This window comes from Siphateles boraxobius, unplaced genomic scaffold, assembly GCF_051911475.1.
Source record: "Siphateles boraxobius isolate OS27281-9 unplaced genomic scaffold, OSU_SipBor_1 86, whole genome shotgun sequence".
Classification (NCBI taxonomy): domain Eukaryota; kingdom Metazoa; phylum Chordata; class Actinopteri; order Cypriniformes; family Leuciscidae; genus Siphateles; species Siphateles boraxobius.
In genome coordinates this window covers 8,701,712-8,723,269 of record NW_027509215.1, presented here as the reverse complement: position 1 = coordinate 8,723,269, position 21,558 = coordinate 8,701,712, and the positions used below count along the sequence as shown (strand labels likewise).

General features: G+C 35.6%; 1 protein-coding gene and 1 long non-coding RNA gene across 5 annotated transcripts in view; one reads left to right on the top strand and one right to left on the bottom strand.

Annotated features, from left to right (window-relative positions):
* Positions 1 to 21,558, top strand: part of LOC143731381 (uncharacterized) — an 80,191-nt gene that overhangs the window by 55,352 nt on the left and 3,281 nt on the right. The window contains exons 3-5 of the long non-coding RNA XR_013200754.1: positions 11,402 to 11,614; positions 16,000 to 16,122; positions 16,596 to 16,702. This is a non-coding gene — a long non-coding RNA (uncharacterized LOC143731381). The remainder of the gene's footprint in view (positions 1 to 11,401; positions 11,615 to 15,999; positions 16,123 to 16,595; positions 16,703 to 21,558) is intronic.
* On the bottom strand, positions 1,867 to 20,973 carry abhd8a (abhydrolase domain containing 8a). Of its 4 annotated transcripts, none has more exons than XM_077222251.1 (5): positions 20,568 to 20,973; positions 13,057 to 13,827; positions 11,416 to 11,586; positions 9,346 to 9,562; positions 1,867 to 6,472 (listed from the first exon to the last, which is right to left on the bottom strand). In XM_077222251.1, exons 2-5 carry the CDS (start codon positions 13,812 to 13,814, stop codon positions 6,230 to 6,232), a joined length of 1,389 nt encoding a protein of 462 aa, XP_077078366.1. In that variant the 5' UTR covers positions 13,815 to 13,827; positions 20,568 to 20,973; the 3' UTR covers positions 1,867 to 6,229. The 4 variants fall into 4 exon arrangements, with proteins under 4 accessions (XP_077078366.1, XP_077078367.1, XP_077078368.1 ...); XM_077222252.1 differs by lacking the exon at positions 20,568 to 20,973 and adding an exon at positions 16,731 to 16,812; XM_077222253.1 differs by lacking the exon at positions 20,568 to 20,973 and adding an exon at positions 16,561 to 16,687.

Below are 21,558 nucleotides of genomic sequence, written 5' to 3'. Positions count from 1 at the left end.
GTTTGAGCGAACTGAAATCTGTATGAAGATGAATCTCTTGTGCCATATGTTCATATCATAATTAGTGCCTCAGACAGACAGACTACACAGAAATTTGACTTCTTAGTAAAGGTTTTATGAAAATATACATGCGGGGTGGGACTGTCATGTGACCCAAGAGTCACATGATATTATGAAAGCTTTCTGAACTGGTTTCCACGGCAGTGAAGTTTGTGAAGTAGTGCAGTGTAAATATTTGGCCATTTTCTTTGATTCAAGACTTCCTGACCACTGCTCAGAAATGTGCGTTTGTGTCTATAACAAAACACTAAAACAGAGAAAGGTCAGCTAGTATTTATGAACCTGACTGTAACCAGAGATTGTGGGAAATATACTTTAAAACCGATGCATATAAAATAACACCCTTTAATTTAATATCCTGTTAACAAGCAAAGTGTTCAGGAACAAACGTATCTTTATCTCCATCTAGTGGTTGTTTGGTGAGATTGCAACTGTCATGAACAATCAAATCAATCCTTGATGTTTTGGGGGAAAGAAACAAGTGAAGACGATTGTTATTATTTTTTCAGATTTTTATATACTTTTCATGACATTTTATATGCACATATTTTCAGGCAGTGCATGGTTATAGTACTTTCCCATAGATATATACTGTATGCAACACACACATTTGACAAACTTGACCACAATGACATCAGTACACGACCAGAGGAAGAGGAATTCTTCTTCATCACTATCAGTCTTTAGTGTCATTCAGTGTCTGTATATAATATTCATCTCCCACAAACCCACTTCAGAAGTTTGTTCACTCACACAGTCCAAAAATATCAGTCCATTTGACTTATTTTCGCTCCTGACCCATGAGAGGGACCTTTGGCAGTTTTTAACAGTATTGGCCAGTATTTGATAGTTTCTCATCTCTCCATAAAACACACTCCCAGGCACTCAGAGGAAAGCCAGAACTACCATTAGCATAGAAAAGCATTATTGCGTCCGTCTGTGAATTAGAAACAAAGGATTTAAAATGTCACAGTCTTCAGAAACACTTATAGTGTTACGCAACTGTTCCATCATGTGACTCCTATGAGAGTTCTAAGAGAATTTTAGATTGTTGCTACATGGTTGCTAGGGTGTTTTGCATGGTTGTTAGGTGATTAAATACTGGCCTTGCAAAGTCTCTGTGGCATTTGTTTTTGCCAATCCTAAATATGAGCAAAAGTAATGCTTGCTTGTCTTCAGAAACATATGAAATCTTTGGAATATATTTTCCTCATGATGTTAAAACTATCTGGCTACAAACCCTCTTAAAATTGTCAGCCTAAGGGCAGGATATATGACCAATATCCAAGAGTGAATCATTCAGACGAGTCATTTATGGTATTTTATCTACAAGAAGTAAAACACATTCACACCAGGAAACGATAACTATAACATAACGATAAAGATATCGTTTTTTGTCCTATGAAAGCTTGTTTCCGCCACGGAATACAACTATTTAAAATACCTTTTTTCTCAGAATTGCATGATATAAAGTCACAATTGCGAGTTATAAATATATTTTTTCATGCAATTGTTTACATCCCACAATTTTACTTTTTCTTGCAATTGTGTTTTTTTTATCTCGTAATTCTGACTTTTTTCTTACAATTGCGACTATCTCTCAATTCAGACTTTTCTTCTTGCAATTGCAACTTTTTATCTCGCAATTCTGACTTTTTTCTTGCAATTACGACTTTTTATCTCACAATTTCTGACTTTTTTCTCGCAATTGCAACTATATCGCAATTCTGACTTTTTTTCTTGCAGTTGCGACTTTTTATCTCGCAATTGACTTTCTTGTAATTGCGACTTTTTATCTCGCAATTCTGACTTTTTTCTTGCAATTACGACTTTTTATCTCACAATTCTGACCGTTTTTCTCGCAATTGCAACATTTTATCTCGCATTTCTGACTTTTTTCTCGCAATTGCAACTATCTCGCAATTCTGACTTTTTTTCTTGCAGTTGCGACTTTTTATCTCGCAATTCTGATTTTTTTCTTGCAATTGCAATTCTGACCTTTTTTCTCGCAATTGCAATTCTGACCTTTTTTCTCGCAATTGCAACATTTTATCTTGCAATTGTGACTTTTTATTGAAATTGACTTTTTTTCTCGCAATTGCGAGTTTATATCACGCAATTCTGAGGAAAAAAATGCAGAATTGCAAGATGTTAACTCACAATTGCAAGAAAAAGTAAGAATTGCGAGATAAAAAGTCGCAATTACCTTTTTTATTCAGTGGCAGAAACAAGCTCCCATACAAACCACTACTATAACAAGAAAGAATTGTTCTCCAGCTGATAAACATTTACATCCAATCAGAATCCATCCTGCGTTTAAGAGTTTGAGCATTTAAAGCGGCAGACGTCAAAATCGCAGCATGCGCTTAGAATAAACATACGTTATCATCCACAAGTGTGGACGGTTATCTTTATAGTTATCGTTCTTGGTGTGAACAGACCTTTAGGTAGTGCAGCCACAGCAAATGCATAGGCAAGTCTTTGTCAAAAGCACACAATAGTTTTTGTTTTCTAATTCACAGGAGTGGCTGCAATAAAATGTATATCCTCTGCACTGCATTACAATGTAATTGTATATGCAAGTAACATTTGAATAAATATTCTGGTTTTGGTGCAACTTAAGCTGTATGAACAACATCTGTCAGACAAATAATTTTTGCATGTACAGTCAGAGGTGTAAAGTCCAGGTTTAGAAAGTAAAAGTCCTCCTCCTTAATATTTCTGTTCCAATCACCTGGATTTGTTAATTAGCCCAGTTTTTCAGCCAGTAGATTAGTGAAATTAGTGAAATCATGGGTGGAATAAACATATGGCAGGACTTTTACTTTCTGACCCCTGTACAGTAATGCACTTTCAATGGAAGTCAATGGGGCACTGCACTGGGATAAATGAATCAAATATACACCATTTTGAATGTATAGCCAAGAGACTTAAACATCACACGGTACATGTTAATTACTGTTATTTCCATTATTTTGTCCTATTATGACCATGTAAAATCCAGTAACACTCCACAGACTTGGATCGTACAGTAAGTGCATCACTGTAAACGTAATTTAAGCACGAGTGAACATTATTGTCCATGCTAAACGACAGCTGGCTACAGATTGAAGTCTTCAGTAGAATATACGTTGTAATCAGATGCTAGAACTTTCTCTCTGGTAACACTGAAATTGAGCAGATGTTAAACACTGGCATCCAGCTGTAATCACAATCTCATTCAATATCAATATCTCCAGTTCTTCTATCAATCACACAGTAATCATGTAGCAAACTGTAAGGTCTACGTTTCTTCTCAGCACATCAAAAAAGGTGTAGACTCCCTTCCCTTCAGTTGAATTAAGAGTTAAGTCTGTGTAATTTATTGTTGTAATGTGTAGACGTGTTGTTAAAATGGGAATTTACTGTTGTACTACTTTTCAAAAAGTTTGGGGGGTCAAAAAAATTTTTTGAGAAAAAGTTTCTTCTGCTCATAAAGGCTGCATTTATTTGATCAAAAACACAGTGATATTGTGAAATATTATTAGGACTGTTTTTTATGTGAATAAATTTTTCAAATGTAACTTATTTTTGTGATGCAAAGCTGAATTTTCAGCATCATTACTCCAGTCTTCAGTGTCACATGATCCTTCAGAAATCAGTATAATATGATGATTTGCAGCTCAAGAAACATTTCTGATTATTATCAATGTTAAAAAGTTGTGCTGCTTCGTATTTTTTGTGGAAACCATGATGCATTTTTTAAGGATTATTTCATGAATAGAAAGTTCAAAAAAGAACAGCATTTATTTGAAATCTAAATCTTTTGTAACATTTCACATCCTTACTGTTAATTTTGATCCATTTAATGCGTCCTCGCTGAAAAGTGTTAATAATAATAATAATAAAAAACTCATTGACACCAAACCTTTGAACAATAGTGCATTCTTTTAAATTGCCCAAGTTTTTTGTTTTTTTTTAACGCAGCACATCAGCTCCTTGTCTGTGTCCAATTATTATTAATATAATAAATATCTAGTGTGGATTCAACATTGTTAAAATGATAAGTGGACAATTGTTAATTACATAAATACCTGAAAACGTGTCCACCAATTCATCCGCTCTGATACAGGGATGTTTGACCGCTTCGGTTGCATAAACGTTCGGAGCCTGCAGAGATTTAATGATGTCTCAATTATCTCTCAATGATCGGAGGGTCACACGGACCAGAATCCAGTTTGCTCTTGACTACTGTTGCCACGGTAACCGACCGGAGGCATGCAGAAGCCGCCCGTTATTCTTTGCATAGACAGACGGTCTGTCCTATTCAGCAAACGTGTTGTCATCACATTGCACAAATGATTGAATCAACCTGATGATCAGATTCTAGATGTTCGTGCAGTTCTGTATATGAATGCACTGTGATACTATAGCTTATATCCTGTTTTTCCTCAGCACCATCATATTGTGGCCAGCAGCATCATTATAACTCTCTCTCTCTCACCGTGTGTCTGCTCTAATGCCCGACTTTCTAGTTGCTAAGAGACGAACAAGTGCCAACTGGCATGAAATGTTTTTGCTTGTCCTTCATGTGAACCAACATCTGTTGCTTTGTTGTTAAATTCATACAATTTGTTTCCAGTGAAATAATGTGTAGCTAGCATGAGTTTGTTTACAGTATGTTCTCTTTCAAGGAGTGTTTTAACAGAATTCAGTATTTTATACGTTTCGCTCTTAAACTCCAAGCGATGGATTTGCTTTATAAGGGAAGACGTGTTAAAATGTGTTGATTTCAATATTAGTACTTGTATATCGCATAATATGAACACGGACTCTGTACAAACGTCCTTTAAAGTTAACATGAAAGCGACCCTTTTATTACAACATATTTCTAATTACATTGTGCACAATTTGTGCATGTTATTTTAACGTAAAATCTGGTCTTTGTAATTATTCTGGTACTGTATGCAACACACAATATGTCTTATTATTGAAGAGAAATGGGTTGCATACAGGGCTTGACATTAACTTTTTCGCTTATTGGTTTTCCAAAGTTATCAGCCACAATTCTGACTTTGATGCCATGGGAAAAAACTGCCATAAAGATATTTTACATATTATCTCATAATTTGGCTGCAGGAATATTAGGCTGCTGTCACTTTAAGACCTGACGCACGGATCCATTACACATACGTTTTCTTTCTCAACTGTTACATTCACTTAAACATAACTGATAATGTTTACGTGAATACTCGCCAAGTCCGGCTTTTTGACATTATTTGAGTATTTGACTTTTTAAGTGCAATAAGCATCGAAATAGAACTCAGTTTAGTCCTGAGAGGCGCTTTATGTGCTACACTTTGGGTGTTTGAGCACAAAATCTGCGAGGATGAGTAAAATTATCCGCAATCACACGGGGAAATTCAAGCCCTGTAACGGCAACAATATTCATTTGGAGAAAATGAAAGGAGTGAGTGAGAAGAGGCGGGTTTGTGTGTCACTCACTCTCGGAGAGATGAGAAAGAGAGAATATCTATGTCGTGTATCTATTCAGTATTGGAAGATATTTCAGGGTGGATATGTATCGAAAAATCGATATGTTTGACAACACTACATTTCACTTATTTGATCATTTCAGATGCCTTTTTATAAGACTACTGAAATTGAAAAATGTATATATTATATATAATATTCAACCCTCCAAAGTGTCTAATAGAAGTGACTGCGTTACATGCCACTGATGCAAACAACCGCATTTGTTAATGTCAAGCCCAGGTTGCAAACATTTCATGTTGACTTTAAACACGTTTAAAAACGGTTTGGATTGCAATAGTTTTTTCTCATATCTTCCTCATAGTTCGGTTCGGTCCCGCCTGGACACCAACGCTTGAACACACTTTCGGACTTCCAGTCCTTTTGTTTAGACAGCACAAGAAGGAAAGATATTGTCCAAAGGTAGCAGAGAGATACAAAGGCATCGTGATGTCATAAACCACCATCATTGGTTTAAAATCAGCTGCTTCTTTTTTCCCTCATCGCTAGTCTCTTTGAACATGTGATTCTTTCACACCCCCGTCGCGACACCCGCTAGGACCATCTGACCAAAACCCAGCTCTCAGCCAAGGTGACGGTTTCAGCCTGCCATCAACAGCCTTCTGATTGCTTTACCCCAAAAACGTCAATCATCAGGTTACTTGTTAAGGGGCTTGTTGACCTTGGGAGTCCCTGTGATGTTGCCGTTGGCGACACTGAGCGTCTGGACGTTGTTGACTGTTGTCTGGTCGGCTGTTACCTTGGTAACCGTGTTCTTTTTGGAATTGTCAGGTTCCCAGAGGAAGAACTCATGCAGGAGCGTGTTGACCGTTTCGGGGCATTCCATCATCACCATGTGACTGCCTTCCTCGATTACTTTCAGGAATGCAAACAAGAGGATCTGAAATAAAGACAATTTACATTTTGAAAAAAATATATTTTATATTATGTGTTTATTATATTGTAGAATATTATATAACAGCGTATCTATAGCATTTATATATAAATCACATAACTTTAATATTTTTTAAACCTTTACATACCTTACAAAAATAAATAATGTATTTATATAGATATTATTTAATATAATAACGATTTTTTTTTAAACACGCACGCATGCACACACAAACCCACAAACATATATAGACATGTATTTGTAAATGTTTATGTAAATAATGTATTTATAACATATAACATTTTAATGTAAATGTATAATTTATTCTAATTAATAAATAATACAATTAAATAATTAATATTAATACAAATTAAATTAATATATTATAACAAAAATTAATTAATGTAAATTATATGTAAATGACAATTTAAATACTAAAATATGTTTAAATGTATTTTATGTAAATTTTATTTGAATATAATAAATCATTTTTTTAATAAATATTTGCTATTAAATTTGTTTAAAAATAAATATGCACATTATATACACACGTATATAAATATATAATAGACATGTATTTGTTAATATGTATGTGGATAATGTATTTATAAAATATTTCTAATGTATAATGCATATATAATTTAATCTAATTTCTAATAATGAATACATAATAAAATAATAAAAGTATAATAAATATTATGATTATATATAATTATAATTATAATAAAAATAAATGAATCTAATTTATATGCAAATGACATATAATTTAAATACTATATAAATAATACAAAATATTCATATAATATATTTTAATTCCATATAAACTATCAAAATTTTTTTGAATTATATATAATATAAATTATAAAACTAATGTTAGACTTTTTTATTTTTTTTGTATGTTTGTATATCAGTGATGATCAGATAATCGGTCTTATGGTTTGAGCTAAACGTTTTATTTTCTTTCTTTTATTACATTGGTGGCCTGCAGGAAGTCCTAACTGACGTCAGCAAGAGTTCAATAAGCGGTACAATGAGATGCCATTGTTTGATTCAGAGCACATCTGCATGAGGACATGTGTAACGCTCCTCGACTCATGAACAGCACAGAGACTCTTGTGTTGAAGAGTCATGAGTGAGCCAACATCACACCTCCAGAGAACACACACTGACTACAAGCCAAGGCTGTATCCTAATTCATATACTATTCATCCTGCATAGAATACAAGATTATAGTTTTATGAGTCTCACAAAAAATGTGGGAAAAGCTGTGCGATTGACTGTACAAATAGAGTCAACTAGAAATCAAGGGGCAGTTGCATAAACATAGCCATTATGTTAAGAAATAGAGTGTAACTGGATCTGGAAATATATATTTTTTTATATTTTAATTTTAAAATAGGATTTTAAAATAGATTGTTATAAAAGAGTTATAAGTCATGAAACAAGCCAGTCAGCAACAGGGTGAATCTCAACACTGCAAACTTTGATTTGAAGCAAACTAGTTTTTTAAAATTGGACAAAAAGACAAAGATATAAGACTGTGTACTTAACGGCTTTAGTGAGGGAAAGAACTACAATCCCATGAAGCATTGCGAACAGCATAATCAAATTAAAAAGAATGGAGGAATATAAAACTACTCATTTACAAATGTTGATTATATAAACATTATATTTTAAGTTTATTGCAAAATATGCATATATATAGAAACATTTTAGTATTTTGAGATTGTAGAGAGATCGACTCGATTACATCACTTGCTGTGCTTCATGGGAGTGGGCGGAGCTAAAGAGCTATTTTGGAGCATGTTGCTTTTTTGACTCTGATTGGTGTAATTTTCTGTACAGCATCATGGGTAATGTAGTTTTTCACCAGGAATTCCAGTGTTAAACACAATTATTTTAAAACTAAGCTGAAATAATGTGGGCTGACGGCTTCAACAGAAGCAAATGCCATCGATTAACAACCTCGTAGCTCACATTAAAATAAATTTCCCTATGGGAAAAATGAATGGAGTTTTTACTTCCGGAACTCGACTGTTGCGCTCTATTAAGATGTCAAATGAAAATAAAAAAGATTGACTTGTAATTAACTTGTCGCCTTTGTCGTCATTGGCTTTCGGCTTGCTTAGATAGGGACATTTTAATTTTATATTTAACAATACTATTACTACATTATTTTCCTGTTATCTCTGTAAAGCTGCTTTGAAACAATCTGTATTGTATAAAGCGCCATATAAATAAAGGTGACTTGACTTGACTTGACTTGTAAGACTAGTCTAGGAAGTTTGTGCAACCGGCCACAGAGCTTTCTTTTTACCGACTTGAGCTACAGAAAAGAGAAGCAAATCGCAGAAACAACTGGAATCCAGGCAGCAAAAAAATTATTACTTTTGTTGAATTTTAGGGTAAAATCATACCCTAGGTTACAAATTGTATTTAAAACTCATCAATTAAATATTTACCATCTTATATTTTGCATAACTGCACATGTCTTTGTCAGCGTTTATTTTGAAGAAAAAAAAATCCATTATAAGCCTTGTGTTCGACAAAGGGGTATGATTAGATAATGTTAGACATTTTCCTCACAAATCAAGTTTAGTTAGATATGTAATCCACATTAAATACTGCTATGTTATATAAATATTTGTAGAAAAGTAAAAAAAAAAAAAATCCTAAAAAATAGGCTTAATTTGTTTTATGCAAAATCTAATTTTACATTTCTTTCTTTTGTTTTTGAGTTGAATTATGACCTGGACACGTTCTTAACTACTGAAACCGCCGGCAAAAATCTTGCATTATGTGTGGTTTGTGACGCAGCCAAAAAAAAAACTCTCACAAGAAGCAACCGCACAATGAAAACACATTTGATGTGCACGAACCTCTGCCATCCGCTGATCCTCATCAATTGGTACAAACTTGTCATACATGCCGTGCACCAGCAGTATGGGTACGGTCAGCTCAGCGTGGTAAACCTCATCCCCCTCGGGCCAGTACTGACCGCTCATCATCGCTCGCAGGACGAACGGAGAGACGTTAAACGCGTTTCCCTCTTTCAAAAGCTGCTTCTCTTTCGCTCCCTGCCTGGCGAAACCAGCTCTGTGTGGAAAACACAAGAACACACATGCTTTATTTTGCAGAAGACATTACAGAAACCATGACATGCCGGAAAGTGGTGATGTTTTTTTTTCTTTTTTCTTTCTCTTGTTTTTTTTATTACTTTGATTATTGCTACTGCTATATATGTATATTGTGTATATATAATGAGCATTGTTCTACATATATATTAGGACATCAGTTCCCAACAGGAGGGTCTCGGCCCACAAGGGGGCCTCTCATCTTTTGAAAAGTGTTATATAAATTTACTAAATTTATATAATGAGCGAGTTCATCATGAATCCATTTTCCAAACCGTGTTTTTGTCTTATCCTGAGTCACTATGGTACACCTATAATAAGTGTTTATATTGGGACTATTTTACACTGGTTCGGGTTGTAGCCCAGTGCCTGTGTGACTCGTCATAGACATAAACAGAGAGAAGTAGCTCCGGCTACAATGTTCTTCCGCAAGACGCATTATTCTGTTAATAAACACATGTTTATTAATCGCTAGAGCGCCAAACGATCATATTACATTAGCTAATTTTATTCACAATCCCCTGGCTGACCAAAAAATTGGTTTTCAACGAGGTCCCAGACACCAGTCATTTTGTAATAGCCTATATTAATTAAAGCTGCAAGCAGCATTTAGCGGTGTTCAAGCAGTTAAGGCATTTAAGATTTTTAACCACACAAGCATCAAAAGACATTAAGTTTTATGTAGCAAGCATTTAACCACTGACATCATAGATGGAATAGACCATGTTTTAGCATGATTTACCATGATATACCACATTTTAGTGTGATTTTTCATGATTTACCATGTTCCAGTATGATTTACTATGAATCTAGCATGATTTACCATGGTTTACCATGATATACCAAGCTCTAGTATGATTTACCAGGATTCTAGCATGATTTACCTTATTTACTATGATTTACCATGTTTCTATTGTTTTTTACCATGATTTACCACGTTGCTAGCAATTATGTGAAGCATCAGAACAAATTAAGTGATAAACTGACAAAATATGATTGTGTTATAATAGTAATTGTTATATATGGGATTTTTAAGTGTCTAAATATATCAATGCAAAAGCACATGTGAAAAGACTGTTAATAAGTAGAGTGGCCAGCAGAGGGCAGTAGAAGACCACTTGGCTCACTTTCATTTCAAACTACTTGGTTTCACCAGTATTCTGCACTAAAGCAAACCAATTTTGTCATGTTAACTCCATAATGCATGCTTACACACACACACACACACACATTTTTGGGATATGTTATTGTGAATTGTTGATATTTTTAGTTTAATTTTTATATTCTGTAATTTCACATATTAGTTCAAAATTATCCTTATTTAATATGCAATATAGTTTTGAACATATATTAATGCAAATACTTTTCTTCTTTCATATAATTATTTTCCCCTACACACCAGTGTGAATACTGATATTTCTGTTATTGCATTTCAAATAGGCGGATGTTTTTGTTATAGTATTTTCAATATTATACGCTATTATTTGTGCATAAACAATTCTGGTTATAGTAATAAACATACTGTTTGTTTAAAAACAAAACATTTTGTCATCCTTGCTGAAAGTTTACAAGAGCGACAATATCATTAAATGTGAAGGGGGGCCCTAAAATATTTTCTTGGGAAAAAGGGGGTCTCAGACAAAAAAAGGTAGGGAACCACTGGTTTAGGAAACTTATAATAGAGATGTATACATACTCAACACAAATGTACGTAGTTACACGTACATCCTATTTTCTGTTTGATGTGTTTTGTTTGGATGGTCTCTAACTGTGTTTGGTCTTCTGTTCTGCTTTAATAAAGAGAAAGTGTGTTACTTGAGGAAGCTCCAGGCGAGGCATGGGGAAAGACAGTGCAGGACACAGGACGGCAGCTGGAAAATTGAGCACAGACTCGGCTCCAGCGCTGTCGGGCCGCCTCCGTTGATCATCACCACCTTATGCACCTGCTCCGGATACTCGTGTGCCAGGAACGTACAGAACGACACCCTTCACAGGAACAAAACGGTGATCCGGGGTTAGCAATAATTGCTCATGAAAACATGCCAGGAAGAAACACAGGCTGTTATGAATTATAGAAATATTCAGTTAATGCAACAAAAACCATTCATGTAGGCTCAACAGATTAAGTAGAGCTCAATTTTACTTATGTATATGTGGATTGAAGACAATTAAATTAAGTCAGGACTTGTGTTGGTTTAGCTCATTTTATTTATCATTATTATTATTATTTATAATTATTTAATCAAGCAGCAAAAATATTTTTTTTCAGTGTACTGTAGCAGTCATAAGCTTGGACACACTTGACTAAATCAATTTAGTAATATTTATATACTATTATAGTATTTGTTAATATTTTGAATTAGCTTTTATATTTTCAGTTTTCATTTTAGTTTAAGTAATTTTGTTTGTTAATGTCATTTTATATTATTTTTTTATATTTTAATAGTTTAAATTTATTTCTGTTAGTTTCCGAGGTAACATTTCTAATTTTTGTTTAGGTTTTGTATCTCTTATTTTTCATCTTAAGTGATTATTAATTATTATTGTTTTAGTTACCAATATTAATTTCAACATTTACTAATACGTCATTAAAATTAAAGGTCAACATTAGTTAATGCACTGTGAACTAACATGAACAAACAATGAACAGCTGTATTTTTATTAACTAGCATTAACAAAGATGAATAAATACTGTAACAAATGTATTGCTCATTGTTAGCTCATGTTAGTAAATACATTAACTAATGTTAACTAATGAACCTTATTGAAAAGTGTTACTACATTAATAAATCTTAATTATTCCAATCTTTTAACCAGTAGTGTGTGTACTAGTGATGCGCGGGTCGTCTCATAACCCGCGGGTCGGGTTGGGGCGGGGAAAGAAATTGTCACTTTATTTGCGGGGTGGGTTGGTGCGGGTCATACATTTTTTTACATATTTTATTTTAAATCCATGTATATTGCGCGCAATTTCAAGCCTATATCAAATATTTGGGAATATCTATTTTAAAATTTAGTAGGTTCTTTGATAAGGTTACAATACGAAGGCCGTTGCAACGTAACTTGCGCGATGTCCCCAAACCTTTGGTGTCACGTGACACGTCACGAAAGCGGCGCGCCAAGCAGCTCCCACATTCATGCTCATATTCATAATCGTCTGTTGTTGCCAGTTTACAGGGCGATGTTACCAAGCACTTTCAGGCTGAAATAAAGGCTGTTTTCATTTATTTTATTTTAAAATATTTTAAAATTTAGTAGGTTCTTTGATAACATTACAATGCCTAGTATGTCTGTTTAATGGTCGCGGATGGGGGGCAGGTTGTAAAAATAGTATACAGTGGTGCGCCCCGCACCAGGGCGGGCCAAATTATTTCATAAGAGCGGGACCCGCGGGTTGGAAAAAAAGCCGACCCGCGCATCACTAGTGTGTACGTTGTGTAGAAAGGCAGTGCCTACCCGTATGAGTGACCAATGAGGATGTTCCGTTTTCTGGCATATCTCTTGAATATGGCGCGCAGGTCCTCCGCGAGTGCGTAGAAGGTGTACGCCGCCGCTATCTGAGGAGCAATGCTGGCGCCGTGACCCGCCAGATCAGGAGCGATGACCTCGTAACCCAACCGAGAGAAGAAGTCCAGCTGCCTCCCCCAGATGTCCAGCGAGCCGCCCACGCCGTGGATGAAGAACAGCGCCACGTCTGAATGCGTTCCCTTACAGCTGCTGATGCAGCGCTGCGTGTCGATCAGCACGGTGCGCTTGGGTTTCCGTCGCCGGCGTCTGGGTGGAGGTGCAGGTTTCTGCTGGTCAGAGATGAGAAGAGGTGGAGCAGGTTTGGGATCCGGGGAGGACGGTGCGGTGGTGTAATCCGACAGCTCCACCTCGACCGTGCTGCACTGCTCCACGTCTCCGTTCTGGCACTGCAGGATCTCGGAGTGGAGAACATCTCCCAGGTTCTCGATCACCAGCTGGCCGTTGCGGTACACCGTGATCTTGCGTTTGCAGTGGACGCTGCTGCTGCTGCTCGGCTCTGGCTGTTGGTCTGTGGTTGCGGGACGTTCAGGGAGAATGTGGCGCACGCGAAGAACCCGGCCTGGTTTCACCTCCACAAACTCGAATCCATCAGCGGGCTTGCCATCAGATGATTCAACTGGCAACACAACGCTGGTCGTCTTTCCCCACAGACAGCAGAAGATGCTCTCGGTGATGCTGGTCAACATGTCGCCTCTTTACCTGAAGACACACAATTACAATTCACATTAATCACTAAGATCACTAAATTCGAGAGATCACTAAATTCGAGGCTTCTGGTCATTCCTAGGATATCTAAGTCCACTAAAAGAGGGAGGGTGTTCTCCCATTTAGCTCCTAAACTCTGGAATAGCCTTCCTGATATTGTTTGAGGCTCAGACTCGCTGTCCCAGTTTAAAACTCGATTAAAGACACATCTCTTTAGCCAATGATTCACATAATACTTACCTTTTATACTACTGTTGAACCAGATCGAATGCACTAATATTATGAACAGCAGCTATGCTAATTATTTCCCATCTGCCTTTCTGCTGTTATCTCGGGACGCTAGTCCCGAGGTAAATAGCGTTCGTCAGCTCCAGTTTGTATCCAGCCTCTCACGGAGACTTCAGATCCCCCAACACCTGCGATGAGATTACTAAACGCCTGTGAAGAGACGACTCGACGCCGGCGATATGTTATGCCCTAAATTAATACATGATTACCTGACTGTATTTATCTATGTTCATTTCTGAAATTCACTTTCTGTAAAGCTGCTTTGAAACAATATGTATTGTGAAAACGCTATACAAATAAATTTGAATTGAATTTGAATTCACTCCTACTAGACACTTTGGAGGGTTGCATTTTATATAATATATACGGTTTTCATTTGGAGTCTTTTAAAAAGGCATCTGAAATGATAAACTAAGTGCAATGTAGTGTTGACTAAAATATAGGTTTTTCATTTTTTCGCATTTTGCGCATCATTAAACTCATTCCTACTGCTTTTTGTGCTCAAACACCCAAAGTGCAGCACATAAAGCCGCCTCTCAGGACTAAAATTAGTTCTTTTTTGCTGCTTATTGCGCTTAAACAGTCAAATACACACAAAATAATGACAAAATACCACTTTCGGCAAGTATTCAGGAAACACAGTCAGTTGTGTTTTAAGTGAACGTAAACAGTTGAGAAAGAAAACACGTGTAACAATATAATGGATCCGTGCGTACGGTCTTAAAGTGACAGCAGCCTAAAATCCCTGCTGTCAAATTATGAGATAATATTAAAAATATCTATATGGCAGGTTTTCCTCATGGTATCGATGTCAAAATTGTGGCCAGTTAAAATACTGAGTGGCTCGTAACTTTGGAAAAAGTGGCTGATGTCATGCAAAAAAGTTCATGTCAAGCCCTGATTTTAACCAGTTATTCTTCAAATTGAAATGAGTCTCAAACATTTTTTTAAGAACATCCCCATTTTTTTTCCTTATAAATAAACTCACTGATTATAAATACACTGCAGAAATTATGTTCTAACTCAGTATTTAATTTTTGTCTGGTTTTCCAGTACAAATATCTAAACATTAGTATGGTAATTAGGGCCGTCAGTAATGAGCAATCGGTCGATTATTTTGACACTTGAGAAGCAAAATGACATATTAAGTCTTGCTTAAAATAAGAGAAATAAGTTGCCAATCAGGTAAGAAAAATAATCTTGATTAATATCTTTTTTTATGCATAAACTTTTATTACATAAAAGTTTTATGCATACATTTTTATACATTTTCCAGTAAACAAAACTGAATATTGTATGTCATTTTGCTTCTCAAGTAAATGTATCCTGATGTATGAATGTTTAGATATTTTTGTACCATAAAACAATACTTAAAAAAAAGTTTAGCTACTGCTCATTACAAACATCCAATAATATATTAATATAATGCACACCAAATATACAGTATGCCAAAAAAAAAAAATAGTGTGGTAATATGTTGTTGTAATGCTTAATATTTGAAACAATACAGTAAATGCATTAATCATCTTACCTTTTGGGATTTATCTTAACTTTTAGAGGTTACACAATGTTTGCTTAAAAAATATGCTCAACTTTTTTCTTAAGTTGGAAAATAAGAAGAAAATAGTAGTAAAGAATGATATAATACTCAGAATGTTTTGTGAATCCGGTCCCTGTTTGTTTTCATAATCGTTCATTGTAATAACTCAGATTTCAATAATGACTTTGTGGCTGATATTACCAAGCCCTTGTATATTTTTCAACAAATATTTCGATAGATATACTTGTTCAAGAGTCACTTGTTCAATCGATCACCCTTGAATAAGATAAATGCACCAACATTTTTGGAAGTAAAATTATCTCATATTTTCTTTTCAGAAGTGAAAAGACTGTTCACAAATCACAAGTCAAACCATTTCCACAGACGTTCTGCACTTCACCAGGATCAGGAGGAAACCAGTCCATGCTGTTCTGCTACCGATTTAACTTTCACTCAGTTTGGTGAGCTTAAATCTTCCTAACATCATTTTAGCTCCTGTTGCGGTGTGATTTGGTTATGGCGGATACTGTAGAAGCCTCCAGTCTTTGTGTATGAGCTGCACAAAAGAAGCGCTGCATTGCTGTTCCTGCGAGCGACAGTATGACAGATGCTGTCAGCCGAGCTTTCACAAACACACCATGAACACTGCGGAGAGAGATGCAGAGAGCCTGGACGCTTCCTGATATGGAAGCCCAAAGGGAAGAAATAAGATCTCTATCGTATCTCAAATGTTTCTCCTAAACAGCAATAAAATTACAAGAGTTTCAGAAAAGATCTCAACAAAGTCTGCAATCAAAAATCAAAAATCTCAATATGATCTCAAGCATTTCTCATCAAATTTGTTGTTCACATACATTTTTCAGCTCTATATTCTTACTATATGACAACTGTTTACTCACTTGTGCCGATTTTTCATTATTTCTATGACTTTAAGGGGAAACATCTGAGATAATTGCTACTCGATGCCATCAAGTATCCTGAGCTTTAAAAGAGCAACATCTGAGCACATAAACTCCTCTGGGAGTGTGAGATACTACAGAAGTAAGTATTAAAATGCACACACACTCACCCATGCAATTAATCGCAGTAAAAGCAAGTTATAGGGAACAGAGCGAGCTGCATGTTGGATCTTGCCATAGGAATCCTAGCAGAGAAGATGATTCACATTGTGACCTAACCAAGGATCTAAAAATAGCCCGGACTCTTCCAATGTGCTTCCCTTGGGAACTAATGGAGAAAGTGTCCTGTACTGAACGTGACTACGATAATACCTGCATTCAAATCAATACACACATACAGCTGTGATTGTTTCTTAGAAGTGAATGCGGTTCCTGAATCCTGTGGAATATTTACAGCGGTCGATTTCTGTGCCGGCTGTATTAGATATATAGTCAAACCGAAAGCAATGAGACATCAAAACAAGACAGCAAATCATCAGTGTGCGCTGGATGATTCCTAGATAAATGACGTACATAGATTATTATTATTAGTGAGCATGATTTGCTGATCGTGTGGCTGAAATCACAGATGAAAATATTGCTGTTTTGTAATGTATTTCTACTGAAAAAATAATCAAAAGTAATTAGGATTATTTTCTGGTGTAAATGAAGTTGTGCATTGAAAAAAGTTCATTTGAAACAATTTTCACTAAGAAATTGCTAGTAATTTCACAAATAATTACAAAGAAAGGGCAAGCAACACATTGAATTAAACATGGAACTGAAAGACTGAAAAAGTGTTTTCTTGTAAAACATGCTCCAATGATGTTTATTTACAACTTGGAAACAAGTAGCTATAACTGTATAATATAAAATATGTAAATGTACAGAAAGATTCATTATTTTCTGGTGTAAGAAAAATTGTAGCTATAACTGTCATTGAAACATAACTAAACATTTAAACAATGTAAACATGTATATGTACGGAAAGGTTAATTATTTTCTAATTTAAAAAAATTGTAGCTGTAACTCGTATAGCAATATAATTTAATATGTAAATGTAATATTTAATATGTACAACATGCACACAAAAAAAGGAATTATTTTCTGCTGTAAAACAAATTGTAGATAGAGCTGTCATATTGCAATATCATTTTATTTGTTAAATTAATATAAACAATATGTAAATGCACAGATCTTGTTGTTTTTAAGCCTACATTTGTTGAAGTAGGTCTCGAGTTATTTGTCCTTCAGCTGAATGTTGTTATCTCTCAGTTTCCCTGAACAAACGCTGCATGTTTTTACTGCTGTTTGCTAATATATTCAGTTATCAACTCTATACTCCGTCTCACACTTCTGAAATGTTTTCCTTGTCTTTCACAGCCCTATCAGTCAGCACACAGCCGCTTTCACAAAGGAAGTGACACGTTTATGACAGGCCAAACTTCCTGTTCTACAGCCAGAGACATTTAATACATCCACATGCCCATTCAAACATTAATTAAAATTAAGGACCACAAATAGTAAAGCAACAAACATCACATAACAGGATTCGTTACACCAGAACACAGAAACAGGACTCGCCATCATTAACTCTTTCTGTCCTTCATTCATCTTGAGCGCCGATACATTATTCAGACTCAGAGAGAGAAGGTTTTTACTGGTGATGTATTATTAATCATATGATGAGCTGGTGCAAAACATCTTAGTCTTGTCTTGCTGTTTTATTGTTTATTATAACAATTATATATTTTTATATATATCAACCACTTATCCACTTATAACTGTAATCAAACTGCTATTTGTAGTCACTGAGGTAATAACCATATACAGTGGTCTTAAACGCTACACTTGCAAATGTCTATGCCAATGTCATTCATTTAAAAGATGCTGAAACATCAATATTGATGAAGAAGAGTGAAGTTAGTGTAGAGAAAGCGAGATTTGAGAGACATTTGCTGATATTTTGTATCTAACGCAATGACATTCTGGGGTTTTTAAGAGCTCAGATGTAGTTTGGGGTCAGAGATTTACAGTAGTAGTTTTGTCTCTGGTCTTTCCCGCATATGTAAAGATCTCCCGAGATCCTCTAGGAATTGCTGTTTTTGCTGGAGAGCTACTCTCAGCTTCTGCAGCGGTGAAAGTGTCGACTTCAGCACCTACGCTAAAATCAATGCCGCAGACTGATCCTGCCATACGACATCTCGGGTATTACGTTATTATGCAATGAAGTTAGAGCTCTTTTTTTTTCTTTTAAAAGAGGACGTCAGAGATCTTGTCAGTCAAACACAGAGACACATTATTTGTTGTTCAAATGCAGATTCTATTATCTGATGCAAATTAGATGAAATAAATAAAAAACACTGCGCTAAATTAAACTGAGAGGGGTTATAGCACTTACGTATTGTTGTCCTTCTGTTAGTTTAACTGTTCTATTGTTCTCATTTGTAAGTCGCTTTGGATAAAAGCGTCTGCTAAATGAATAAATGTAAATGTAGAAAATTGTTTATTATCAATAGACTCTTTTGAGGGTTGTATGGCCAAATTTAATCCAATTAATCATCCTGGCAGTAAAATAGGCTGCGATTGCCGTTTTATCTTGATATCTCTTGTCTTTTAAAGTAATGCAAAGCTTTATGTGAGGCAAGCGCCATAGAAGATGAAAGACGAGCTACAGAAGAAGTGCAAGCGTTTTGAGGTTGAGCAGATGATGACTCATTCGTTTTTGGGTGAACTCTTTCTTTAAACTGTAAGGCGGCTAGAAAAATAACAGATAGCAAGTTCAGTATCGGTGCAACAGTGAGATAGAGGAGGGAAACATCGATCTGCCAATTAACTAATGATTCTCCAGCATCAGGTGCTGTTCACCACATCTCCACAGGGGAGATCATTACAGATGAAGATAGGAAGAGGAAAAGGTCTATCTAAAGTAGATTTATTATGCATTAGCACTTTCCCAATGCTGCTTTACAAAGATCACTGTTTACATACCCTTCAGTGAGCATGCCAATTTTAGCCATTTGTTTTGAACAATAATATTTATTAGTATTATCATTTCTAATTATTGTCTGATTATGATTATTGGTAATGCCACCGCACTAAGCTTTGTACTTCTTTTTCACGTTGCAGGGTAAATAATAAAAGCAAAAACCCACTTGCATGAATCAAAACTACATGAAGTTGAACTCTCAATAGATTAAACCCATATCTTTAGATTAAACTCCATTTGTACCAATATTACGGTTTTCTTTTGCTGTTCCTTGTGTATTCTGGCCAGTTATGTTTTGACTTACTGCAAGAATGCACTGCATATCACTGAGAAGTTGATTGATTTGACCCTGGTCTTGCTATTGAATGATGGTGGCATATAATATTTCACATGAAAGAAACATCTCGCACATGAAACCCAAAGCAAACTCTTGCATGCATTGCCCCACATTTGCTGAGTGGGAGTGTGTTTTGGTGTGTCATCATTCAGTCTGCAATGCAGAATTGGAGTGTGTAGGCACTAGGCAGGTTGTACAGTATGCTGATTAGTAACCTACATTAAGAACACTATGTACAGTCTCAATGAAGCCGACTCGTTATCCACAAGGGTTTAGTGTGTCATTGAAGCATGCTTAGAATGCAAGTCATTTCATCTAGGTAAGGATGGCGTTTTAATAAACGATGCACTGCAATGCATCAGCACAAGCCCTCCAGTAATAATGATGCCTTATTAACCTTAGATTTTTTTGCACTTAATGTCAATATTGTCTTGCATCCTAGAGCAGGTTTCCATGCAAAACATGTACACATCAATGACATCGATTGATTGATTGATTGATTGATTGATGGGTTGCTGCGCAACGCATTGGTTTGCAAAACACACTGCACACTACAGCATCACACTTTAATGTAGAGACGGTTAACTAGCATGCAACCTTACGTTATGCATATGGAATGTGATTTTAAAATATGATTCTTACCTGGATCGATGTCTGTGAGACGAATCGGATTTGTAAGCGCTCTAAATTACGCACCACAATTTCTTGCAAGGTTTAAGATCTCTCGAAACACAGTGAAAGCATTTAAAATACATCTAATTCGTTAGTTCAACCCACTAATGTTATTTAAATCGGATTCTGCAGAGGAGATGATTTGGGATCTTCATTCTAATCTAGATTTAAGCAATTCAAATCAAATGTAAGCAAACGCATTCGGGTGCAGAGAGATAAAGATGCATGTTAACGTTACTAAACCCGTTCCAGCATCGGGGAACTGCTCCTCTCAGCATCTCCATTCTCAACCTCACGCCTGGGTTATTCTCAAGCCCACTGCCCTTGTTTTCTCCGGGAGTCGGGAACCATGTCTCGGTTCGTGTTCTGTTTGACTGACAGGAGGTGTAACGAACTGTAGGGCTTCCTGCAGTGAGTTTTGACCAATGCAGTGTCTTCTGGTGCTGTTGCTATGCCCAGAAGAGAGAGAACGCAAAAGCACCAGTTTATAGCCCAGTACAACAACACATAAACACATGCCATATATAAACAGCGTAAATGACTTTTTTTTAAAGGAATTACTAACAGTCTATTCCAAATGTTTGTTAGACATATGTTTGTTAGACAATCTAAATTTAACCAACACAATTTTTTTGTGGTCTACCTTTGACATTTAAATTCATAATAGTAATAGGAGCCATACATAATGACAATACATTCTGTAAGAGCTGCATGATTCTGGATAAATTGAGAATCACGATTGTTTCGTTTCGAATAGAGATTCTGAACCGACAACCAAACAAAATAAGATGTAATATACTAGGTTCTGACCAAATGTTAACTGCTGCAGTCTATTTAAAATGTTTAATCAATTTGAATGTTTTTTTAAATGGTTTGAATGAATGATTCAATGACTCAATCATAAATATGTCAGCGTTTTTGATCGAATCTCTTGAATTAATGATTCAATGACATACATTTT